The sequence below is a fragment of the Oncorhynchus tshawytscha genome, linkage group LG18, assembly GCF_018296145.1.
Source record: "Oncorhynchus tshawytscha isolate Ot180627B linkage group LG18, Otsh_v2.0, whole genome shotgun sequence".
NCBI classification, from domain to species: domain Eukaryota; kingdom Metazoa; phylum Chordata; class Actinopteri; order Salmoniformes; family Salmonidae; genus Oncorhynchus; species Oncorhynchus tshawytscha.
Window position 1 is genome coordinate 11,754,373 of NC_056446.1, and position 23,229 is coordinate 11,777,601.

The window sequence follows — 23,229 nt, forward strand, 5'->3', positions numbered from 1 at the left end:
CAACTAGTCTAAAGAAGGCCAGTTTTAACCAATGAATGTTTTTCTCATATAATTAAAACTGTTCGCAAGGTGTAGGCAAGATCATAAGCAAATAGGTAAACTGGGATATGACTAAAGTGTTTTCCACAAATAGAAAGGTATTTACCTTTCCATGGTAGCAAGATCTTATGAATTATTGTTAACTTTCTATAAAGATTTATTGGAGTGAGATCATTTATTTATTTTGGGATATGTATACCAAGTAGTGTATATCTACAACACCATCAGACCATTTGAATGGTAAACTACATTGTAAAGTAAAAGTAGCATTTTTTTGTGATCCAATAGGTAATATAGTACACTTATCATAATTTGGTTGTAATCCAGAAAGGTTAGAATAATTATCTAGATCCTCTATGATGCTGTGGAGGGATCCAAGTTGTGGATTTAAAAGAAAACATGAATCATCAGTGTACAATGACAACTCTGTTTTTAAGCCCTGTATTTATAATCCCTTGATATTATTGTTGGATCTGATTTTAATAGCTAACATTTTGATGGCTATAATAAATAGATATGCCGATAGTGGACAACCTTGTTTTACTCCTCTTCACAGTTCGAGAAGTAGCCATTATTTACTATTTTAATCCTAGGGTTACTATACATGATTTTAACCCATTTTATAAGATATTCTCCTAAATTGAAATGTTCCAGGCATTTATATATAAACTCCAATCGTACTTTACCAAAAGCCTTTCAAAGTCTGCTATGAATAACAGGCCTGGTTTCCCAGATTTATAGTGTTCTATACACAGTGTTCTATTGTTTCCAGTACTTGCTTTATATTATCTCCAATGTATCCATGTACAAAACCTGTCTGATTAGAATTAATAATGTCCGACAATACCTTTTTTAATTCTATGCGCTATATATTTTGCTAGAATTCTTTGCATCACAACACTGAAGTGTAAAGAGCCTCCAATCTTTATATTTCTCACTTGTATCCTGTTTCAGTAATAATGAAATCAGACCTTGTTGAGTATCTGATAATCTACCATTTACAAAGGAGTGGTTAAAATATGCTAATAATGGTCCTTTGAGTACATCAAAAGGTTTGGTATACCTCCACTGGTATGCCATCCAGCCCTGGAGTTTTCCTAGACTTAAAGCCTGTAATTGCATCAAGAAGTTCCTCCTCTGTACTTTCACCTTCATGAGTCTTTCTGTACGGCTGTTATTTTGGCATTATTAATATGAAAAAAATCCATACAATTAGCTTCAGTTAGAGGAGAAATTAAAACATATGCTTTAAGTACTTAGCTTCCTCTTTCAAAATATAAGTTGGTGAATCATAGGTGACTCCGTCACTTGTAACAAGTTTCAGTACATTATTTTAGGTTGCATTTCTATGCAGAAGATTTAAAAAATAATTTGGTGCATTTCCCCCCCATATTCCATTAAGTTTGCTTTATTATTCTAATATATTACACTTGATCTTTGTTGAATAAGTTACATTTTTTTGTTTTTCCTTATTTTGAGCCTCTATGGTACAGTTCTTATTGGGATCTATCTGTTCTGTTTCCCTTTGTTAGTATGGACTCCTATGACCTAAATTGCTTTTGTTTTAGAGATGAGTACTGAATTGCATGGCCTCCCTGCATTCTTTCACCTCCCTCTCTCTATCCCTCCCTGCAGACCACAGGTCTGATATCAGCGTACACCTTCGCAACAAATCGCATATGAAGAACTTACCATCAACAATTCTGCTGGTCCGTGTAATATTGATATTATACAATGGTAGGTGATAACGTCATGTAAGGCGCTTGATGATCTGTAGTATTTACAATGCCTAGTTCACTATTCTTCTTCACACCCATTTCCCATAAAAATAAAATCGCTACCATTGCAACCTCCATGCTTTATTGAACGATCTGTCCCTGAGTGCTTGGTTCTCATCAACCCTGAACTCCTACGCTGTACCAGATATAATAAAAGCATGTTTTACAAAGGCTGTGAAGGTAACAATCACGGGTAACGAGCCGGGAATGGTGCTTGGCAACCATTCTAGAGATAAAACAAGGGCACCCTACAAACCTTATTCCAAAAGTAGTGCACTACGTAGGGGGTAGGGTACCATTTGGGACGCACCCAAGATCACATCCCTGCTCCTAGCTGCCCCGCCCGCCTTCTCTCAGAGGAAGCTGCTCTGGCAGCCAGCCTCTGAACTAAGTAGTGAAAGTGTTGGAGGATTTTGATATAACACATTCAATAAATAATGTACAATTAACAAAAAGGCTAGGATTTAATTTCAGAGCCACAGCTGGTGTGACTGTCTATATGATAAAAATGCAGTTGCATGTAAATGGTCTGTTATCGCCTGAGAATCTTTCACTCAAAATATTAATATCATTATGCAGGGTTCTCCCCAAAGCAGGTAAGAGAGGAGCTGTGCCACGTTGTGGACTGACTGTGCCACTATGTACATTTTTATAAACATTTTATATGGTATTTACATGTGTTCAAAAACTCAGAAATCTCTGATTCCAAAAGGGGGGCACTGCCCACCTCTGGGAACTCCCCCTGGCCGTACTCAGCAGCACCACCTTCTTAATAAATACCTTCTTAATCCTGACCTGATTGATCATGGATCATTTTCAGATAAAACTGCAGAATCAGCCTAAAACATTAATTAATTAACTATCTGATACAAACTGAATTTCTCGTCAGAGAATCTCACATTTGAAGTGACAAAATCACACATAAGTAAAAAAAAAAATAAAAAAATAAAAACATTTTTAAAAAAAGTGTTAAACGGGGGTGTTTATGAGATATCTGCACTGAGCACAAATCAGTAGCTTAGGAATGGAAACAAGCTGCTCACATCTACCACAGAATAGTGACACCTTATTCTCTTTCAAATGACTCAATCTCCTCTGAAGCGCATAAAAGCAGCTCCAAATGGCTGCTCCCGGAGCACTGTACTGGCTATGTCAGATTAGGGGACAGTCTTATAGAGAGACACACAAGATAAACTCTCCATAGAATAGTGGTCGTAGTTCAGTGGCACAGGCCCACTGCAAAACTGAGATTCACTCTAATCTACAGAGGGTAGGGCGTACGGCCCTGCCATTCAGGACCTCTATACCAGGTGGAGTCAGAGGAAGGGCCGAAACATTTTCAAAGACACCAGCTACCCATGTCATAGACTGCTCTCTCTGCTACCGCATGACAAGCAGTACTGATGCACCAAGTCTGGAACCAACAGGATCCTGAACAGCTTCTACCCCCAAGCCGTAAGACTGCCAAATGTTTAGTTAAAGGTGCAAAAATGTGTCCGTGTTGCAAAAATTTGAATAGATCGCCTAATTTCAGAGAACCATTGTACCGTCTAAACCACTGTGAAATACACTTTCAATAACCAAAAATATTGTATTTTCAGCTGTTTGAACCTGGTGTGTTGTAAGTATATATGGAGACATACTACGTATCAAGATGTCACGCACAATGAGGGGGATTTTTAAAAATTATTACTGTATCAGTAAAAGCACAGTAAATCACGTTCAGCATTAAAAGCCATCTGACGGCTGTGAGTAAACCACCAAGGTTTTCACAGAATCCCGACATGTACACCATGAGCATACAGAGGGAGAATTCATAACACTGCGATACTGTTTTGCCTCATCATTTCTTCCATACCTGCAATTTTCCATACCTGCAACTTTCACTCCACTCCCTACATAGCACACTTCTATTGATCAGGGCCCTGGTCAAAATAAGTGAGCTATAAATGAATTGGACTGCCATTTGGGACACAGACTAAGATGGGGTCCCTGTGGCTCAATTGGTATGGCAGTCCATTTGCTATATAAGAATATAGACTCAGTTGGTTAAGCCTCCCTGTTAAATACACAAGCTGACATGAGAGAGCATGGGGCAAGGCTAACAACTGCTACTTACTGCCTGCTGGACTCGAGTCAAACAAGGTTAGAATGTATGAAGCTGCGGCGGAGGACTTTAGGCTTTGATGGATGGATTCAATAAAACCATCATCAAATTAAAGAAATTCATGAGCAAGATGCTATATACACACTGCCATATTTGATTTGGTCAGTTCAGTGTAGCGATCACTGAAAGTGATGATATGCCACCGTGTGTATCCAAAACTGATCTTGGGCAAGTGACTGTCCAAGACTTGCTGACTCAGGATGAGTTTTATACCAAACAGTTCAGTATTCAAGATGAGTGATTATTTTGTATTGCAAATTCAATTGAAGGTGGTGGCAGTGGCACATCCACTTACTGCAGACATGAGTGTAGGCAGGGAGGCGATCCCTCCCTTCAACATAAGAGCAAAGAGTTCATTTCCATTATGCCTCTGAACATATCCCCCAGCAGTGCCTGAACCCTCCACTCTTCCAGCCCTAAAGTGATACCTAAAATCAAAATTAAATAAAACGTATTTGGGTCACGTGCCAAATACAACAGGTGTAGATTTGACCATGAAATGCTTACTTACGAGCCCTTTCCCAATGATGCGGAGTAAAAAATATAACAATATGAGGAATAAAAATACACAAGAAAGAAGCTACAGTATATACAGGGAGTACCAGTGCCAGATCAATGTGCAGTGGCACAAGGTATTTGAGGTAGATATGTAGCCTACATATAGGCAGGATGGTTGCTGGCTTATAAACTTAATGATGAATGAAAACACTACACTGAATTTTACACAACTGCAAAGCGATCTGGGATGCAACGGGAGCCGGAGGTACCAATAAGGACTTAATTCTGTCTGGTGTAATTCAGCAGTAAATTAGCACTTCGGGTCCAATGCACACTCAAGTTCTGTAATGCTGAGCTTGTGGCGAGTCTGGTGTGTCACGTGCGTTCAACTAACATATGAAAAAGGTAATGATAGGGATAATGACGCTTGTTGCATCATTTCCCAGAAAGCACCCGACACAAAGGTCCTCACACACGACTGTCTGACAGAGCTCACAGCAACAGACAGAAGAACGTAGCCATATTCGAATACCCACACTTGCCTTCAAAATACTATGCATGTTAGGTATGCGAAAATAAGATGTTTTTATATGAAGTGAAATTTCAAAAATAAGTTTTAATATCAGGATGTTCTATTAATTTAGTATTTTCATCTAGTAGAGTTTGCTGCACACTTTAGGGGAAGAGAATCATCTTTCTAGACTCACGTGTGTTTGACAATAGCTGATAATGAGATAATGTCAGGCATCAATGCAATTGTGCATTAGATTACGCATTCTCTGGATGGGTAAGCCTAGTATGTGTTGCTTACTGCATTAGTTGTTGCAAAAATGTATGTTCTAAATAGTAGGTAGTACAATTAGTACGTAGTTTTAGTAAGTAGTAGGCAAGACAGATTTTGGACAGAGAGAGAGAGCCTGTCTTTTTCAGAGTTTTAACACCAATATAAGAGTCCTAGGGGCCCTGGTCAAAAGTGGTATAAAGGGTATAGGGTGCCATTTGGGATGCAACCAGGAGGGCGTTATGAGTCATCCGCTGAGGGCGGCTGAGCAGAGGCCTTTCTGACAAGGTGGTGTCTGACTGAAACATTGAAAAGAGCTCAGAACACCACCGAGAGCCAGGCTTTCTGAGCACATCTGAAGATTGACTGACACCTGCTGACTTCACTCAGTGAGCTCAAGGCTCTCTCCAACTGTTAGTGTACAAGCTCTCTCTAAGCCTGGAGGGCATGTAATGGAGTGCCAAACTAAAGACAAAAAAGACATTGTTATGGCAATCACACACTCATCACTCCACAGAATACACCATTGACTACATTCATTCATCTGCGTCATTACATATTGCTTAATTCTTTTTCAGACGAGGCCTTGAAGAAAGCTTCTAATTCCCAAAAGAACAGAGGTAAACAAACCTTTTTAATCATCGATCTGGCAAGTCTTCGCCCTTATAAAAGAAGGTAAGCTACATGTTTCTCTTTGTAAGGCACCGTTGAAGGGAAGAGAGAATGCATGTAGTCCTTGAATCCAACCATGGTAATTGCTGCGATGTTACCAAGGACAGTGTTGCAGGGCATTGTGGATGGTGTGTTTGAGTGCACTTGCAGTATGGTGTGGAGGGGGTGGTATTGATGGAATGTTCTAAGGCAGTGTCAACAATACATTCTTTGCATTTTCTCTTGGTTGTGTTTGGCCTATTTATCAGACAAAGTCTCAAAGTTTTAATACAGGAGAAGTTTGTACAAGAATTTTCTGAGAACACAAAAATTTGCTTTAGAAAAACATATCTGAAAGGTTACTTGCTTTAGGTTTGCTGCAAGCGAATGAATGATTACGCGCTTCTACAGTTTGCTATTAATTGAATACTGATAAGGGGAAGCAGGGATTTAATCAGCATCAACATTTTTAATTACATTAAATAAAAGGTCATATCACTTCTGTAATGATAGAGTTCACAAAATGGCACACTGAACATTCTCGAAAACTTCAAAGACGGCAATCCGGACAAGGTCTTGGTTATTGCACAAAAAAAACACAAAAAACATAGACCAAAACTTCTGATTCAAATAAGGCAATCTGGACAGACCTTGGAATTTGTTAAATACACTTAGATAAGGGAAGGACAGAACACCTTCCAATGACATTCATGGACACGAAAACAAACAAAAACAATGAACATTGTCTAAAACGTCTAATAAAAAAAAAGGCAAATCTGGACAAGACCTTAGAATTGCTTAACATAAGCCTACCTAGATAAGGGAAGGACGGAACACCTTTCATGAGCACACACACACACAAACACATCCCCCACCATCCTCATGACTAGCTCCTTCTCCTTCTCCATCCCTGGACTACAACTCCCTCCCCAGTCCCCACCATGTTCACCTTGAGCTGCTGGAGGGCAGGCAAGCGGTGCTAGGCGGGCCATGATTAAAAAGAGCTTAATGTTTTATTTCTCAACTTTCTCAAAAAGCACAGTTCCCATTCGCCAATCAAGTGTATAGGCAACTAGGCAGGCTTCAGTGCATCACACACCACTTTGCAATGAGCTGGAGGCAGTATGCATTTTGAAAACATATCCTTAATTGTTTGAAACCTGAACGTTTTACTACGTATGAGGCATGTCTTACCTTGCTTCCAAGTAGCCTAGCCAAAATCCAACCAAACGTGCAGGCAATTATTTTTTATAAAGACTTCCATATGCCACTGAAACCAGTGGCCTTTTTCCTCTCATGTTCTGTTGGTTTTCAAATCAAATGTATTTAATTGTCCAGTAGCCAAAAGCACAAATCCTAGTCATTTTAGCAAGCCATGCTAGTTGTTGCATACTTCGATGTCCCCTCTTTCAAAATGTCTAATGGATATTTTCCCCTCTGTCACATGAAACCCCTCACAAATGGTGTTTTCCTGCTAATTGCATTATGGAACGAACATTCGCACGTAGCCTCGCCTACTGCCTTAAAATGTGAAGAAATAACAGTTTATCTAAATTGTATGCTAAAAGTTCTGATCTGCAGCATGAGCCTCATTGCTTTTTTATATTTTGGGGGATGAAGCCTAGGCCTACTGGTTGTATGCATTTGGGATCTATCGTCCCACAACTGTCCCAGAGTCTGTTTGGAATAGGCCATTTCTTTCTCGCACAGACTGACAAGCTTAGGTAAACTTTCCTACTATGGAGTACAGTAGATTGACATAGGCTCGTGATTGTGCTGTTTGTTACTCATCTTATTGCCTAAGTAAATGTGGAAAGTTACTCTAACATACATGGCGTGTGGGTTTCATGTTTGGGGAAGCTAATTTATCATCATAAAAATTAACCTTTATAACAAAGCATTCTCGCATTTTCAGACTTCTAGCCTTCGATTCCTAAAGTGATGATTACATTGGATAGTCATAATTTAGGCTAATAATATGCAGCGAGTAGTGGCATAGAGTAGGCCTAGGCTATATCAGACGGCCTACATTTCTTCTCCTTACTTTGCAAAGGAAAACGCCAGCCTTTGATAAATACACTTCATGCAATTCTACCAAACCTTATATGACCGGAGACATTAGCAGAATCTTTTTTAATACAACAAAAATGACAGGGCAACCTACTCTGCCGACACTGACCAACATTGTCTGATCCATATACAGTTGAAGTCGGAAGTTTACATACACCTTAGCCAAATACATTTAAACTCAGTTTGTCACAATTCCTGACATTCAATCAGAGTAAAAATTATCTGTCCTAGGTCAGTTAGGATCACCACTTTATTTTAAGAATGTGAAATATCAGAATAATAGTAGAGAGAATGATTTATTTCAGCTTTTATTTCTTTCATCACATTCCCAGTGGGTCAGAAGATTACATACACCTAATTAGTATTTGGTAGCATTGCCTTTAAATTGTTTAACTTGGGTCAAATGTTTTGGGTAGCCTTCCACAAGCTTCCCACAATAAGTTGGGTGATTTGTGGCCCATTCCTCCTGACAGAGCTGGTGTAACTGAGCCAGGTTTGTCGGCCTCCTTGCTCGCACGCCTTTTCAGTTCTGCCCACAAATTTTCTGTAGGTTTGAGGTCAGGGCTTTGTGATGGCCACTTCAATACCGTGACTTTATTGTCCTTAAGCCATTTTGCCACAACTTTGGAAGTATGCTTGTGGTCATTGTCCATTTGGAACACCCATTTGCAACCAAACTTTAACTTCCTGACTGATGTCTTGAGATGTTGCTTCAATATATCCACATAACTTTCCTCCCTCATGATGCCATCTATTTTTTGAAGTGCACCAGTCCCTCCTGCAGCAAAGCACCATGATGCTGCCACCCCCGTGCCACACGGTTGGGATGGTGTTCTTCGGCTTGCAAGCCTCCCCTTTTTCCTCCAAACATAACAATGGCCATTATGGCCAAACAGTTCTATTTTTGCCTCATCAGACCAGAGGACATTTCTCCAAAAAGTATTATCTTTGTCCCCATGTGCAGTTGGTTGTAGTCTGGATTTTTTTATGATGGTTTTGGATCAGTGGCTTCTTCCTTGCTGAGCAGCCTTTCAGGTTATGTCGATATAGGACTCGTTTTACTGTGGATATAGATACTTTTGTACATGTTTCCTCCAGCATCTTCACAAGGTCCTTTGCTGTTGTTCTGGGATTGATTTGTACTTTTCGTACCAAAGTACGTTCATCTCTAGGAGACAGAACGAGTCTCCTTCCTAAAAGGTATGACGGCTGCGTGTTCCCATGGTGTTTATACTTGCGTACTATTGTTTGTACAGATGAACGTGGTACCTTCAGGAATTTGGAAATTACTTCCAAGGATGAACCTTTGGAAGTAATTTCTAGGCCAGACTAGGCCATAGTAGCAAAGTAATTACAATTTAGCAAATTAACACTGGAGTGATAGATGAGCAGATGTCTACCTTTGTTATGGCAAGCCAAATTAGTTGCGGAGTAAAAATGTGCTTAACAAGTCACTTTAAACTAAGTGCAATAATAGTGTTTAACCAGATTTTTGAACGACTTCTTCATCTCTGTACCCCACACATACAGATAATTTAAAAAAGGTACCTCAGTCAAGCAGTGAATTTGAAACAGATTAAACCAGAAAGACCAGGGAGGTTTTCCAACGCTTCACAAAGAAGGGCACCTATCGGCAGATATCCACCATGAGACCAATGGTACGACTAACACTAGAAGCGCTAAAGTAGTCAATTTTGAAACTAATTTCGCACACAACAGATTAAATACATTAACTAAAGTATGAGGTTGGGGGGGATGGGTGAGTTGAGTGGGGAAGCAAATGATGCATCATTTGGTAATCACCCATTGTGAAAGAAGAACAGGGCAGGCTATTGTACTGTTTTGATCTATTCGAATTATAATCTCAAAAAAGGTATGTACCCTATATCAGTCCACCAAATCCAAGCAGTCTGATCAGTCTACTCTGACCTACTTGAAGTAGGCTGCACAGTGAGAGCATGCAATTGTTCATGCTGAAAGGCTTTCAATATCTGGGAAAAGATCCACATTGGGCAGCAGGTTAGCGAGTGTCGGAGATGAGGCTTGTAATGAGGCTTGCGGAATCTTACATTGACAAGGGGACAAATGTCACCATGGACAATTTCTTCACTTCACTGTCATTGGCGAATAAGTTGCTTGCAAAGAAAACAAGCCTGGCTGGCACCATGAACAAAGTGAGATGGGAGCTTCCACCCTCTGCGCTAAATATAAATAAGGCACCTGCACAGCCGTTGTGGTGGTGGTGGCAATTCACTTTTTGTCCTGAACACATAACTGAGTACTTTATATTCTCAAGCATAGTGGTGGCTGCATCATATTATGGGTATGCTTGTAATCATTAAGGACTGGGAATTTTTCAGGATAAAAAAAAGAAAGAAATGGAATAGAGCTAAGCACAGGCAAAATGCTAGAGGAAAACCTGGTTCAGTATGCTTTCCACCAGACACTGGGAGATGAATTCAACTTCAGCAAAACATTAACCTAAAACACAAGGCCAACACTGAAGTTGCTTACAAAGGAGACCGTGAATGTTCTTAAAACATTCTGAAATTCTATGGCAAGACCTGGAAATGATCAACAACCAATTTGACTGAGCTTGAAGAATTTTGAAAATAATAAGAAATGGGCAAATGTTGCACAATCCCGTGTAGAACGCTCTTAATGACTTACCCAGAAATCTTCACAGCTGTAATCACTGCCAAAGGTGATTCTAACATGTATTGACTCAGGGGGTTAACTACTTATCTAATAAAGATACTGTATATTAGTGTTTTGTTTTTCATAAATGTTTTACAAATGTTAGAATTTTTCTTCCACTTTGACAGTGTCTATATTGTTTACAAAAAATGACAATTAAATCCATTTTAATCCGACTTTGTAACAAAATGTGAATAAAGTATTGGGGTGTGAATACTTCCTGAAGGCACTGTAAGTTAGTATTTGTTGCATGCGAAATATAAGGAAAGCTATTAATAAAAGCTATTACTGAGCTGGATAAGAGTGTTTGCTAAATGACTCAAATGTAAATGTAATTGACTGTGGGCTCTTGCACAAAGCTTAATTAAACCCAGTGAGTGAGCACATTTAGCTGATGTGAAAGAGCATTCAGTGACACTATTCATTAAGCCCAGATCTTTTCCTCATCTACTGTCAGTCATTTCAAATGACAAGAGGGCTCTCCATCTGAACCCTCTCCCATACTCCAGTCTGCTAATGGGCCCTTAACTTAGACCAGAGCTAGGGTAAATCTAATCTAAAGCCTCATCTTCCACTCAGCACATGCTTTCTGCCTCCAAGAGGTCAATTTACCAGTCCCATCATGTCCAATTTACTGAATAAAAGGCAAAACGATAAAAAAAAACAGAGGAACTATAAGTCCTTTGTATTCCAACAGCAGACCAGCTATTGCAGCCAATTCAAAACAATTTCAAACAAAATAAAATAGATAATCCTATATAGTCCAATTTGAAAAGAGAACCACTAGAGAACGCTGCCGGGCGTCTCATTTAGCATATGCATCAGATTAATATCAACCCGTGAGGTGAGCAAACATAAAAACCAACGATTGATAAATAGTGCATAAAGAAATTAGTGAAATATATCCATGTAAAAATATAACAATAGTTATTTGTTTAGATAGAGTAAAGGATATGTTTTGTATTATTCTACAAAAGTCCTAGTGAAAAATGTAGGCCTAAAGCCAATTTTCAACACTTTAACCTTTTGCGTGTAGGGGGCAGTATTTTTGTTTTTGGCTAAAAAAATAACGTACCCATTTAAAACGGCCTATTTCTCAGCCCCAGAAACTAGAATATGCATATAATTGTCATATTAGGATAGAAAACACTATAAAGTTTCCAAAACTGTAAAAATATTGTCTGTGAATATAACAGAACTGATATTGCAGGCGAAAACCTGAGGAAAATCCAATCAGGAAGTGCCTCTTAATTTGAAACCTCTCTGTTCCTATGCATGCCTATCCACCATTTAAAGGGATATCAACCAGGTTCATTTCTATGGCTTCCCTAAGGTGTCAACAGTCTTTAGACATAGTTTCAGGCTTTTATTTTGAAAAATGAGCGTGAAAGATCACATTGCGTAAGTGGATAGGTGGGGGCTCTCAGAGTGAGTTTGGCACTACAGAGTAAAGCGGCCATTGTTTCTCCCGATGTTTTTGAAAAACCTACACACCCGTTTGATATATTATCGAATATATATTTTAAAAACAACCTGGGGATTGATTATAAAAAACGTTTAACATGTTTCTATGGAAAATAATTATTTGGAATATACGTCTGCGTTGTCGTGACCACTCTTTCCTGTGGATTTCTGAACATAGCGCGACAAACAAACGGAGGTATTTTGGGTATAAAAATAATCTTTATGGAACAAAAGGAACATTTGTTGTGTAACTGGGAGTCTCGTGAGTGAAAACATCTGAAGATCGTCAAAGGTAAACGATTCATTTGATTGCTTTTCAGATTTGTGACTTAAGCCAATGACCCATCAACAGTCTAACAGTCAAATAAATACATTTAATTTATGCTATCTGATGAATAATAATTTGGTTGTGTTTATAAAAGTTCTTAGGTAACAGAATACTGAAAAACTATTATTTCAAGGAACATAACAGCATTTTCATTAGTTTATGTAAGTCTAGGCTACAAGTACAAACGAAAAAGCACTAGTTCAAGTCCATCAGAAAGAAGTCCATAATTTAGTTTGAGCAAGTCTAAAGAAATATTGTTGAAATAAAATGTATTGAAAAGAAAACAGAAGTAAGTTTATTACGTTACTAGTCTTTGCTTAGTAGCCAGAGCGATGCAGCCGCGAGTGTGGTCATGTGCTGAATGCATGGATAGCCCAGATATTCTTGCAAAAAGTGAAATTTGGAAATAGAGCTCCACCTCTTGAATTTTGTAGAGATAAGGTAAGTGTCATAGAAACTGCAAAATATTATCTTTCTGATACTATATAGAAATGTGACTCTGAAGGAGGATTTGATAAACTGATGCTTCTTTCCCTGCACCTGTCAAATATAAGATTTGCCCATCTCTTCATTTACAATTTAACAACTGATAATATTGTCCCTCAGACTATTGTACATTTCATCCTGTCTATAATCTACGTCTTATGTGTGAAATTATTTTCAGTATAGTCCTGATTGGCCGGCTGTGCAGGCTGACAGGCATGGTTTCACCTCGCTTATCAACTTGGATAAAGTCAAGGATATGTTTTGCACTAGTCTAAAAGACCTACTGCAACCCATAGCATGTTTTAGTTTCCCTTACACTATTGTTGCACTAAAATTAAATCACACTTTTCACCCTCATCATTGTTAGGCCTAATTTAAATTTGATTGTTAAGTAATGTGCACAATTATCGCCCATTCATCCATTTGTCATTCATTCAGTGGGATGGCATCGTTTGATTCCCATTGCGCATCAACTCGGATAGAGTCAATGATATGTTTGGCGTTACTCTAAAGGCCTACTGCAACACTTAGCATGTTTTCATTTTACCTTACAATAAATCTATTACTAATCTAATTTATTGTAAATAAAACAGTCCAGGTAGCAGCTTATTTTTACGAAGTAAAATGTAAAAGAGAATGACATCAATCCGCAAGGATCGCGGTCAAATTATGTGCTATAAACATGAGCGCCAACGCTGATAAATAGGCATAAGAAACTTATCTTTCTAAATTAAATCGACCTCCTCACCCTCATCATTTGGTTGGGCATAATTTAATTTTCAATAGTTAACCAACGTGCACAATTATCACCTATTCATCCTTTCATTCATTCAGTAAGGAGAGAGAAAGCGCCTGGCTGGGTACCAACGTCTTACAGCGCATTGTTTTGGAGGGTTACTTTGGGAATAGGTATAAAGAAAAACAGGTCAAAGGGCTCTAAATACTTCTCTGTGATTTCTAAATTCAGACAAATTGAGCAATGTAAAATACAAACATTTAGGAAAGGTCAGGGAAGGAGCAGGACGTAGATTTTTATTGCGGATTACTTTACAATCAAATGTCAATGACCGTTGGTCTATGGCAGTTCTAGTGTTAATTCAGGGGAGCTGGAAACTTGAAGAAAACCCATCACACAGCCTCGGCCTCATTGAAATATCATAAAAGGAATTTCCGGCAAACATGCCATGAAGTGGAAAGCTGCGCCACCGGCGAATGAATAAACCAGATTCCTATTCCCCCATTTCATGATGTCTCTAACAGAGATATGGCTGTACGCACTGCAGATGGCCTCAGCATCAGAACAAAGACATAGCGAATGAGGCAGGCGTAACTCCAATGACTTCATTTCTGGAATATCTTAATCTACATCCTGCTAACAAGACAGTGGGCAATCTGTCATAAAAGCCTCAGACAGGAGGGGTTGGAAGTTGGAACAGGGTTTACCAGGGGGGTAACCCAGTCATTCATGGCTAACATTTCATGCAGGACAAAACAGGCTCCAGCACAAAGAGATCAGTGATAGTAGCTGGGACTGGAGCTGTTCCCTGCTTCCGCCATGACCAGACCTGCCATATGAACAGTGGTGGGAAAAATGTGAAGACTGCCATAAACCCTTGCTCCCGCTACTCTGTTATCAGGCATTTAATGGAACCTACAGAGCTACAGTTTCCCACTGATCTGGCGCAGTGAAGATCTAGTTTTTTTGTGCAATGTCCTTCGGTGGAGCCATTATGAGACTGAGGGTGCAGGGCCTTGCTGGCGAGTTTTAATAGCATTTGGAGAATAAAAACACTCTTGTCCTTGTCAGTAGAAGCACATGATCTGCAAACACAAATAACTCTGTATAGAGGTAGGCCGGGATTCCTAATATAAAAAGGCTCCTTAGAATACCTCCATGATCTGTGAATAATCAATTATAGATTGCAAATAGTGGAGCCACATAGGCCATTTTCAGGGCTAACAATTTTTTCTGTTGATTTAGTTTTTATGAATATTCCCACTGTTTAAAAAAAGCTTTGATCACATTTATTTTTCCATTAATGGTGACAGAGGAATCTACAATGCCCTTTGTACGAAGGCCGTCAAAAGCAGTCAATCTACAGTAAAAGCACAGCGTGGGAAGAAAATGCAATGTACCCTTTATGAGAGCACATTAATACTTCAAGATTAATAAAACATATTTGTTTCAAAGTGAGAAAACAAAATCGGCGACTGTGAAGGCATTTAAAGTTTATCTATCCTGTTGTTTTGATTAGGCCTTAGACGAGTCCCTGAACTGATGGAAAAGTTAAATAATGTATTAGTAACATGTACGGCTAGAATGTCAGACCACCACAGACTTGTGATGATCTGGCCCTGGCACAGTTTGTGCACATGCATGCGTGTATTACCTTTCGTGCTGCGTGGATGTCAAAGAATGGCTTGTTCCTGACACTGAAGGGCTCCTTTGTCTTGTCGATCTGTCCCGTCTTCATCTTCTCCATCCGAGGGGAGATGATCTCTTTCTCTATGCACAACAGCCGAATATTGAAATCACACTGACCGACCGGCTGACCCTGAAAGACAAAACAGACAAACAAATGAATCATCTTTGAACACAGCGTGAGGCTTTGCATTTCTATAATTCATTTGAGAAGGAACTAATGCAAAACCTGACTTGCTAATACAAAGGCAATTTTGATTGCTAATATCTCCCCCACAGCTCAATGGTACAGTGAATATGAACGCATTTGGATGTTTTTACTTGGTTGATATTTTCAAACGAAATCCAATCTTTCATATCTTCCTCTCGATAGATTGGTCTAGATATGACAAGGTTACGAGCTGCCAATCCAGTGCCATGGCAACAGTGTACAGGTCTGAATAATCATGAGCTGAACTGAAGAGAAAGAAAGGGAGAGAGACACAAAAAGACAGAGAGAAGATGAGACAGAGACCGAGATTGAGATTGTTGAGTTCTCTTGGGATAGCTACAGCCAGGGCCATCAAATAAAGAGCATCACTAAGGCAGCCAGAAGTCACAGGTAATGAGTGTCTGTGTATTCAATCAACGTTTTAGTGAGGTCGCCATGCCAACGGGTCTCGTCTAATGTCCTCCACTCCTGTTTTTCACACAGAGCTTCTGAGAAAAGGATAGGTTCACTTCAGACTGACAGCAGTATGTCTCCCAAACCTCAGGGACCACAAATCTTCCGTTAGGCACTAAACGGTCAGTCCGTTCTCATCCATTTGGTGCCTAATGAATATGACCCTGAACACGGACAGAAACAGGGATGGACTACACTCTCGAACTTGCCAAATCGTTTTTCTTTGCGCCCTAATGAATATGACCCAGGTCTATGAGGGTAAATCATTGACACATCGATTTGAACGTGTAGAATATATTTGTAGTTTGTACACACAATTTGCTAGTGTGTAACTGATGACTTATGAAAATAATAATAATCTGTAGTTGTAAACATATTCTCCTACAGGTAACTTAATATTTGCGAGCAATAATTGCATCTGTACATGTCAATTTCGCGCCCTTAGACTTTTGGCAGTGCTTTAGCGCCCTATGTGTCAAAAAGATTTGTAAATGTGCAAACAGAGATTTATAAGCAAGGAGAGAGAGTGAGTGAGAGCAGGACCTCTTGGAGGTGGGACCTCTTTCTTCTAACCAATCAGATGAGGTTAACACAGACCAGTATACTCTACAGTGGTTGGTTGGTGACAGCTCACAAGGGGCCGTGTCAAAATGACCTGTCAATCAAGACATACATTACCAGGTTACCACTTGTATCCACCAAAGACTGTTCATCAAAGAAGCCCAGCTGTTAGTTGTCATGGCAGGTAAGTTTAAAAGCCATTCTTTTATGGCTAGTTAGCAAGCTTTTTTCTTCTGTAATATTGTTTTTGGAAGCTATTGTCCAAGTCATTGTTATTAAGAGTTCGCCAAAATCGATTAGGTAAAGTTATTTTGCAAACAATTTTGAAGCTAACTAGCTAGCTTGATTTTGTATGGAGCCATAGCTAGCTAGCACAACCATTAGAAAAGTAATCATTAATCTGCTAAGACCAAAAAACGGACATAAATCCCATGAATATTGATCAGCCAGTTAGATCTGAATATTTAGTAGAAGCACGACTGAAGGTAGAAACTAATTTGTTTAGCTTTAGACATTGACTGCATTCTGTAGCTACTGCCCTTTGATTAATGCAAATCCCTATCTAAACCATTTAAAATGGTCTGTCTCCACTCTGCAATCCACTCCCAGTTAAACAGGGTCCGTTCGGGTCTCCGTCAGCTCCACAATGCCATGGGAGACGGGATGGACATCCAGAACTTCCTGGCAAAAGTCAGCAATGCCTGGAGGCAAAGCATCAACATCATTAGGAACCTGAAGGATGTCAAATAAGCAGGGATGCAACACAGTCAGCTAGCCTCAGCTGTGGAAAACGTGTATATTAATAAATATATATTTTCAGGTATGTTCCGCTGCACCATTAAATGCCACTTGAATGGGAACTATTATTGATGGCTTGCATTGTATTTGATATGACAATGTACAGTTAATATATTTATGTATGAATATTTCTCCTCCCTTCCTGGGATGTGCCTGAGAGGGTGGCAGACACTTTGTTAATGATAGAGCAAGCCGAGGTGCTGGGGGGCCATCACAAGCGGAGGACCCTAGAGAGCTCATGGAATGACCTCATGTACAGTCAGTGTCGCTTGGGCAGCAAGATTATGCACAACTTTAACCTCATGCGAAACTACTTTGGCAAGTTGCAGGGCCTGTCGGACAACCTGGCCAAGAATTTGTGGATAGTGCTTCAGCGAGCCATGGGCAAGGCTGTAGGCAACAGTGAGCAGTGACACTGGTGCAGTGCTTCTCCACAAACACCGTGGCAGGTTCTTCAAGCTCTGCTACAACACTGTCCATGAGGGTGTAGGAACTGGCTGCAGAGAACCTGACGGCCAACAAAATGTCTCACATTAATTGGGTCCTCAATTAATACCTACAAAGGCAAGTCAGTACTGGGACTCATGTAGCATCAGTGATATCAGGGCACCAGTCCAAATCACAACTTTCTACCAATTTCGTGGTATTCAATTGGTTGTAGTTACAGTCTTGTCTCATCCCTGCAACTAGCGAACGGACTCGGGAGAGGCGGAGCCAGAGGCTGATTATCTTCCAGGTAGATACGGAGCCATTCATAGTCTTCCAGTTATCATATCGGTAAACCGTACCCCCTTTTGTCGCATCAGCATGAATTTCTTAAACAAATGGGGGAAAATAAGTGGTCTATAGATGGTACAGTAAGGTTAAGTAAGGTTACTTTCAGTGATGGAACATCAGGAATTTCGGCACTGGCCGAAAGTACCCTCTAGGCACAAAGTACCTCTGGCTAGCGGGCTAGCTTCACATCCATCCCTAGTTATTTCAGTGTGTATTTGTCCAGACCTGAGAATTTATTCTTGTCTGAATACGTACCACAGCAAGGGCTCTATTTGGTAAAACTTTCTGCGACATTGAAGGTCGCCAAGAACACAGCGGCCTCCATCATTCTTAAAGAGAAGAAGTTTGGAACCACCAAGACTCTTCCTACAGCTGGCCGCCTGCCAAACTGAGCATTCGGTGGAGAAGGGCCTTGGTCAGGGAGGTGACCAAGAACTCGATGGTCACTCTGACAGAGCTCCAGATTTCCTCTGTGTAGATGGGAGAACCTTTCAGAAGGACAACCAGCACTCCACCAATCAGGCCTTTATGGTAGAGTGGCCAGACGGAAACCACTCAGTAAAAAAGGCACATAACAGCCTGCTTGGAGTTTGCCAAAAGGCACCTAAAGGACTCTCATACCATGAGAAACAAGATTCTCTGGTCTGATGAAACCAAGATTGAACTTTGGCCTGAATGCCAAGCATCACGTTTGGAGGAAACTTGGCACCATCCCTACTAGAGGTTGACCGATTAATCGGAATGGCCAGTTAATTAGGGCCGATTTCAAGTTTTCAAAACAATCAGAAATCGGTATTTTTGGACACAACGATTTGGCCGATTTTTAAAAATACCATTATTTAACTAGGCAAGTCAGTTAAGAACACGTTCTTATTTTCAATGACGGCCTAGGAACGGTGGGTTAACTGCCTTGTTCAGAGGCAGAATGACAGATTTTTACCTTGTCAGCTCGGGGATTCAATCTTGCAACCTTACAGTTAACTAGTCCAACGCTCTAACCACCTGACTCTCATTGCACTCCACGAGGAGCCTTCCTGTTATGCGAATGCAGTAAGAAGCCAAGGTAAGTTGCTAGCTAGCATTAAACTTATCTTATTAAAAAAAATCTATCAATCACTAGTTAACTACACATAGTTGATGATATTACTAGTTTATCTAGCGTGTCCTGCGTCGCATATAATCAGTGCAGTGCGCATTCGCGGAAAAAGGACTGTCGTTGCTCCAACGTGTACCTAACCATAAACATCAATGCCTTTATTAAAATCAATACACAGAAGTATGTAGGTGTGCAGCAACGCTCCCCATCCAATCTGACAGTGTTGAAGAGAGTCTGCAGAGAATAGGAGAAACTCCCCAAATACAGGTGTGCCAAGCTTGTAGCGTCATACCCAAGAAGACTCTGTAATCACTGCTAAAGGTGCATCAACAAAGTACTGTTTTTGCTTTGTCATTATGGTGTATTGTGTGTGTAGATTTGCGGGGGGAAAAAAACAATTTAATACATTTTTGAATAAAGCTGTAACATAACAAAATGTGGAAAAAGTCAAGGGGTCTGAGTACTTTCTAAAGGCACTGTATATTATAACGCCACACACCTAACATCTTAGGCGAATGGGTCAAAATGGTCTAATTCTCATGGTATACAGCAGGTGTCAATGAAGATTAGTTAAGTGAGTACTCTCCCCCAATTGCTCAGTTTAGCCAGGCGGCCAGCTCTAGGAAGAACCTTGGTTGCTCCAAACTTCTTCCATTTAAGAATGATGGAGGACACTGTGTTCATGGGGACCTTCAATGCTGCAGAAATGTTTTGGTACCCTTCCCCAGATCTGTGCCTCGACACAATCCTGTTTCGGAGCTCTACGAACAATTCCTTTGACCTCATGGCTTGGTTGTTGCTCTGACATGCACTGTCAATTGTGGGACCTTATATAGACAGGTGTGTGCCTTTCCAAATCATGTCCAAATACACTGAATTTACCACAGCTGGACTCCAAGTTGTAGAAACATCTCAAGGATGATCAATTGAAACAGGATACACCTGAGCTAATGAATACTTGCGTAAATAAAACCTGTTGTGCAAAAATGTCTGAAAGTTTTTAAAAGTTTTTTTTAGCTTTGTCATTATGGGGTATTGTGTGTAGATTGCTGAGTTTTTAAAATATTTTTTAGAATAAGGCTGTAACGTAACAAAATGTGGAAAAAGTCAAGGGGTCTGAATACTTTCCAAAAGGCACTGTAGGTATAAGCTTAAAATGTGTTAATTTATCTTTGGGGAAGATTAGTATTGGTGAGACGAACATGAAATATCAACACTAACCCAAGTTGTGTAATTGCTGTTTCAAGACATTTGTCTATGGGTTTTAGTATTGTAATATTTGACCAGTGCACCTTCCTACCGTCAGGGTGCAGGGCACAGTCTTTGCCAGTGAGAACCAAAAGGGACCTAGCTTTGTTCCTGCTTCCAAAAGACTACTGAGTGAGAAGGGCCGCATTCTCTTCTACTAGGCCCTCTGCACCACCAACTCCCACCATATCCTAACCCAATTCAGAAGTGGTCTTCGGTGAGATGCACGTTTTGTCCACCATGACTGGGAAAGGCCCAGAAGATCCTTCAAGCACCTGGTTTGCATCCCAATATTGTGTTCATTGTTTTCAAAGCCCTTTAAGTAATGAGACTAAGACTGTGACAATTAGGAGAAAAATGACTATACATGTGTGGGCTACTATGCTATCTAAACTATGGATGCAAGGACAATGTTTTAAAATATATGGCTCAGTTGGTACAATCAATACAACGACTTATGACAACAAAAACAATGGGTCAAAACGTTTTTTTTTGGAGTTACATAATGGGGTAAGACAGCTATACTAAGGACAGTCAAACAAAAATCATCCTAAATAGGGGTTAAAACAGTATCAATAAATTAGTCTTAATGCAAGCAGATCCAAAAAAGCTGTGTGATATGCACTATTGGACTGGGATTGCAACATCTCCTGTGGACCTACCAGTTGACCACGAGCACCATCCTGTCTTGGGGGACCAAACAGCTCAATACAAACTGACCCAATAACGGCATAACCTGGAGGCCTAGGAGAGCCAGACAGCCCTTCAGTAAATTAATTAAGTAGCATCTCACGAGCCTTGGCTTGTTGCGAGCCGGAACAGCATCTCCTTAATGCTGAGACACATTGGGTCTACAGTCTTTGGTTAACTCAGACAGGGATCAGGGATCAGTTTAATGAGAAGGAGTAATCTAGCATGCATTAAACTGAACCAGTGGTTTAGTAGGCCAAGTCATATTCATATGAAATGGAGAGACAATAGAACATTTGGGCATCTATAACAATAAGACACTGGAGTGTCCACTATAAAATAAAATAAAATAAAACTTGGGCTATTGGCCCAGATCATCCGCCATATGTGAGAGTGAGTGAGTGAGTGAGTGAGTGAGTGAGTGAGTGAGTGAGTGAGTGAGTGAGTGAAAAAAATAAAAATAATTCTGACCGGATATTTTGGCTGCTTTAGTGAGACTCTTAGCTCCGTCTACATTGTTCTGTTGCTTGGTATAAATAACATATTTATTAAAATAGGCTATAGCCAATAGGAATATAGGCAATTTACTCAATGTCAACCGTGCATTAACCTGCTGTGTGCTGCCTGATCCAATTCTGATCGGAGTAATTGTTTGATATTATGATTTGTTACCATCCATTCGGACAACTGAAATCTATATTCTGGTCGTCTGACTTAAAAAACTTTTTTTTTTTTTTTTTAACTTGCCACGGACAAGCGGAAAAACCTTAATATCGAGCCTTGGTGGTCTATGAAAACTTCATCTGATTGGTTAGAAGAAACAGGATCCACCTCCAAGAGCTCATTCTCTCCTTGCAAATCACTGTTTGCACATCTACAAAGCTTTTGTCACGGTAGGGAGCTAAAGCAATGCAGATGCAATTATTGCTCACAAATATTAAGTTACAACTTAGCCAACGCTATTACAACTACAAATCTATTCTACACGCTCAAATCGTTATGTCAACGATTCACCGCAGCCTAGTCAGCCCAGCCACTTCCCAGTCTGGCAGGGTGGAGGGAGCTGAGACTGACAGTTAGTAAAATAAGCACAGCACTTTAGTGTCTTCAACCATCGCTTCATACAGCAAGAAAGGCACTGATCTCAGTTCTTGTTCCGGGAAGTCAAATCCAAGTCAAGTCCAAATTCAAATGTCAAAGCCCTTAGTTATTCATACAGCAAAGAGAACACAAAACGCCACCAAAATTCTGCAGCAAGAAAAGCGCAGAGAATCATTTTTCCTAAACTGAACGAAATAGAAGGAAAATAAACAATGACGTAGTAATCAGATTAGAGCGCTGCAGAGTGACAATAGCAGCCTTCATTTGCAATCCAGTGGCAGTCTTATCTGCTTGGATGTGCTTCAGTAAAAAACACCAACTACAGTCACTCATTAGCAGGAACGGACTGCTGGAGGGGCTGACAGGCGGCTGATGAGCGTTAATTGCAGCACAGCCTATACATCATCTTCAACATTCACTATGATCGTCCTCATGATCATAGACTAAGCCATATACAGTATTCTACTTTCTTTGGACTTCTCAAAAGGCTTTGATGTAGCCTAGCCTACATGCAAACAGCATTGACACAGATTGTGGCTTTTCAGATCTTGCTGAAATTACACTCCAAGAAGCCAAATGAAAGAGAGAAAAAGAGAGAAAGAAAAGAGACCCACAGAGAGAAAGAGAGAGAGAGACAGAAGCTTGCAGAGAAAGATTGTTGTGACATAATGTTCTCAGCAGAACTGAGAAATACTGAAATGCAAGCCTGAAGCCAGCCTGTAAGGTTGGAGATAAAGCTGCAGCACTTTAGCCTATACCCAACATAGTGCACTACTTTTGACCAGAGCTCTATGCCCTGGCTGAAAGTAGTGCACTAAATAGGGAGCCATTTGCAGGGCCATACATATGTTTGTGCCCCAGGGGAGCAGCTCAATGCTTAAAGTAAAAATTCACCCATTATGACGGTTATATA

At 40.1% G+C, this 23,229-nt stretch overlaps 1 protein-coding gene across 1 annotated transcript in view; it reads right to left on the minus strand.

The window, feature by feature from the left end:
• Nucleotides 1-23,229, minus strand: part of rngtt (RNA guanylyltransferase and 5'-phosphatase) — a 142,215-nt gene that overhangs the window by 58,782 nt on the left and 60,204 nt on the right. Inside the window, exon 12 of the mRNA XM_024377821.2 lies at nt 15,350-15,514. Coding sequence (XP_024233589.1) covers nt 15,350-15,514 — 165 coding nt within the window. The remainder of the gene's footprint in view (nt 1-15,349; nt 15,515-23,229) is intronic.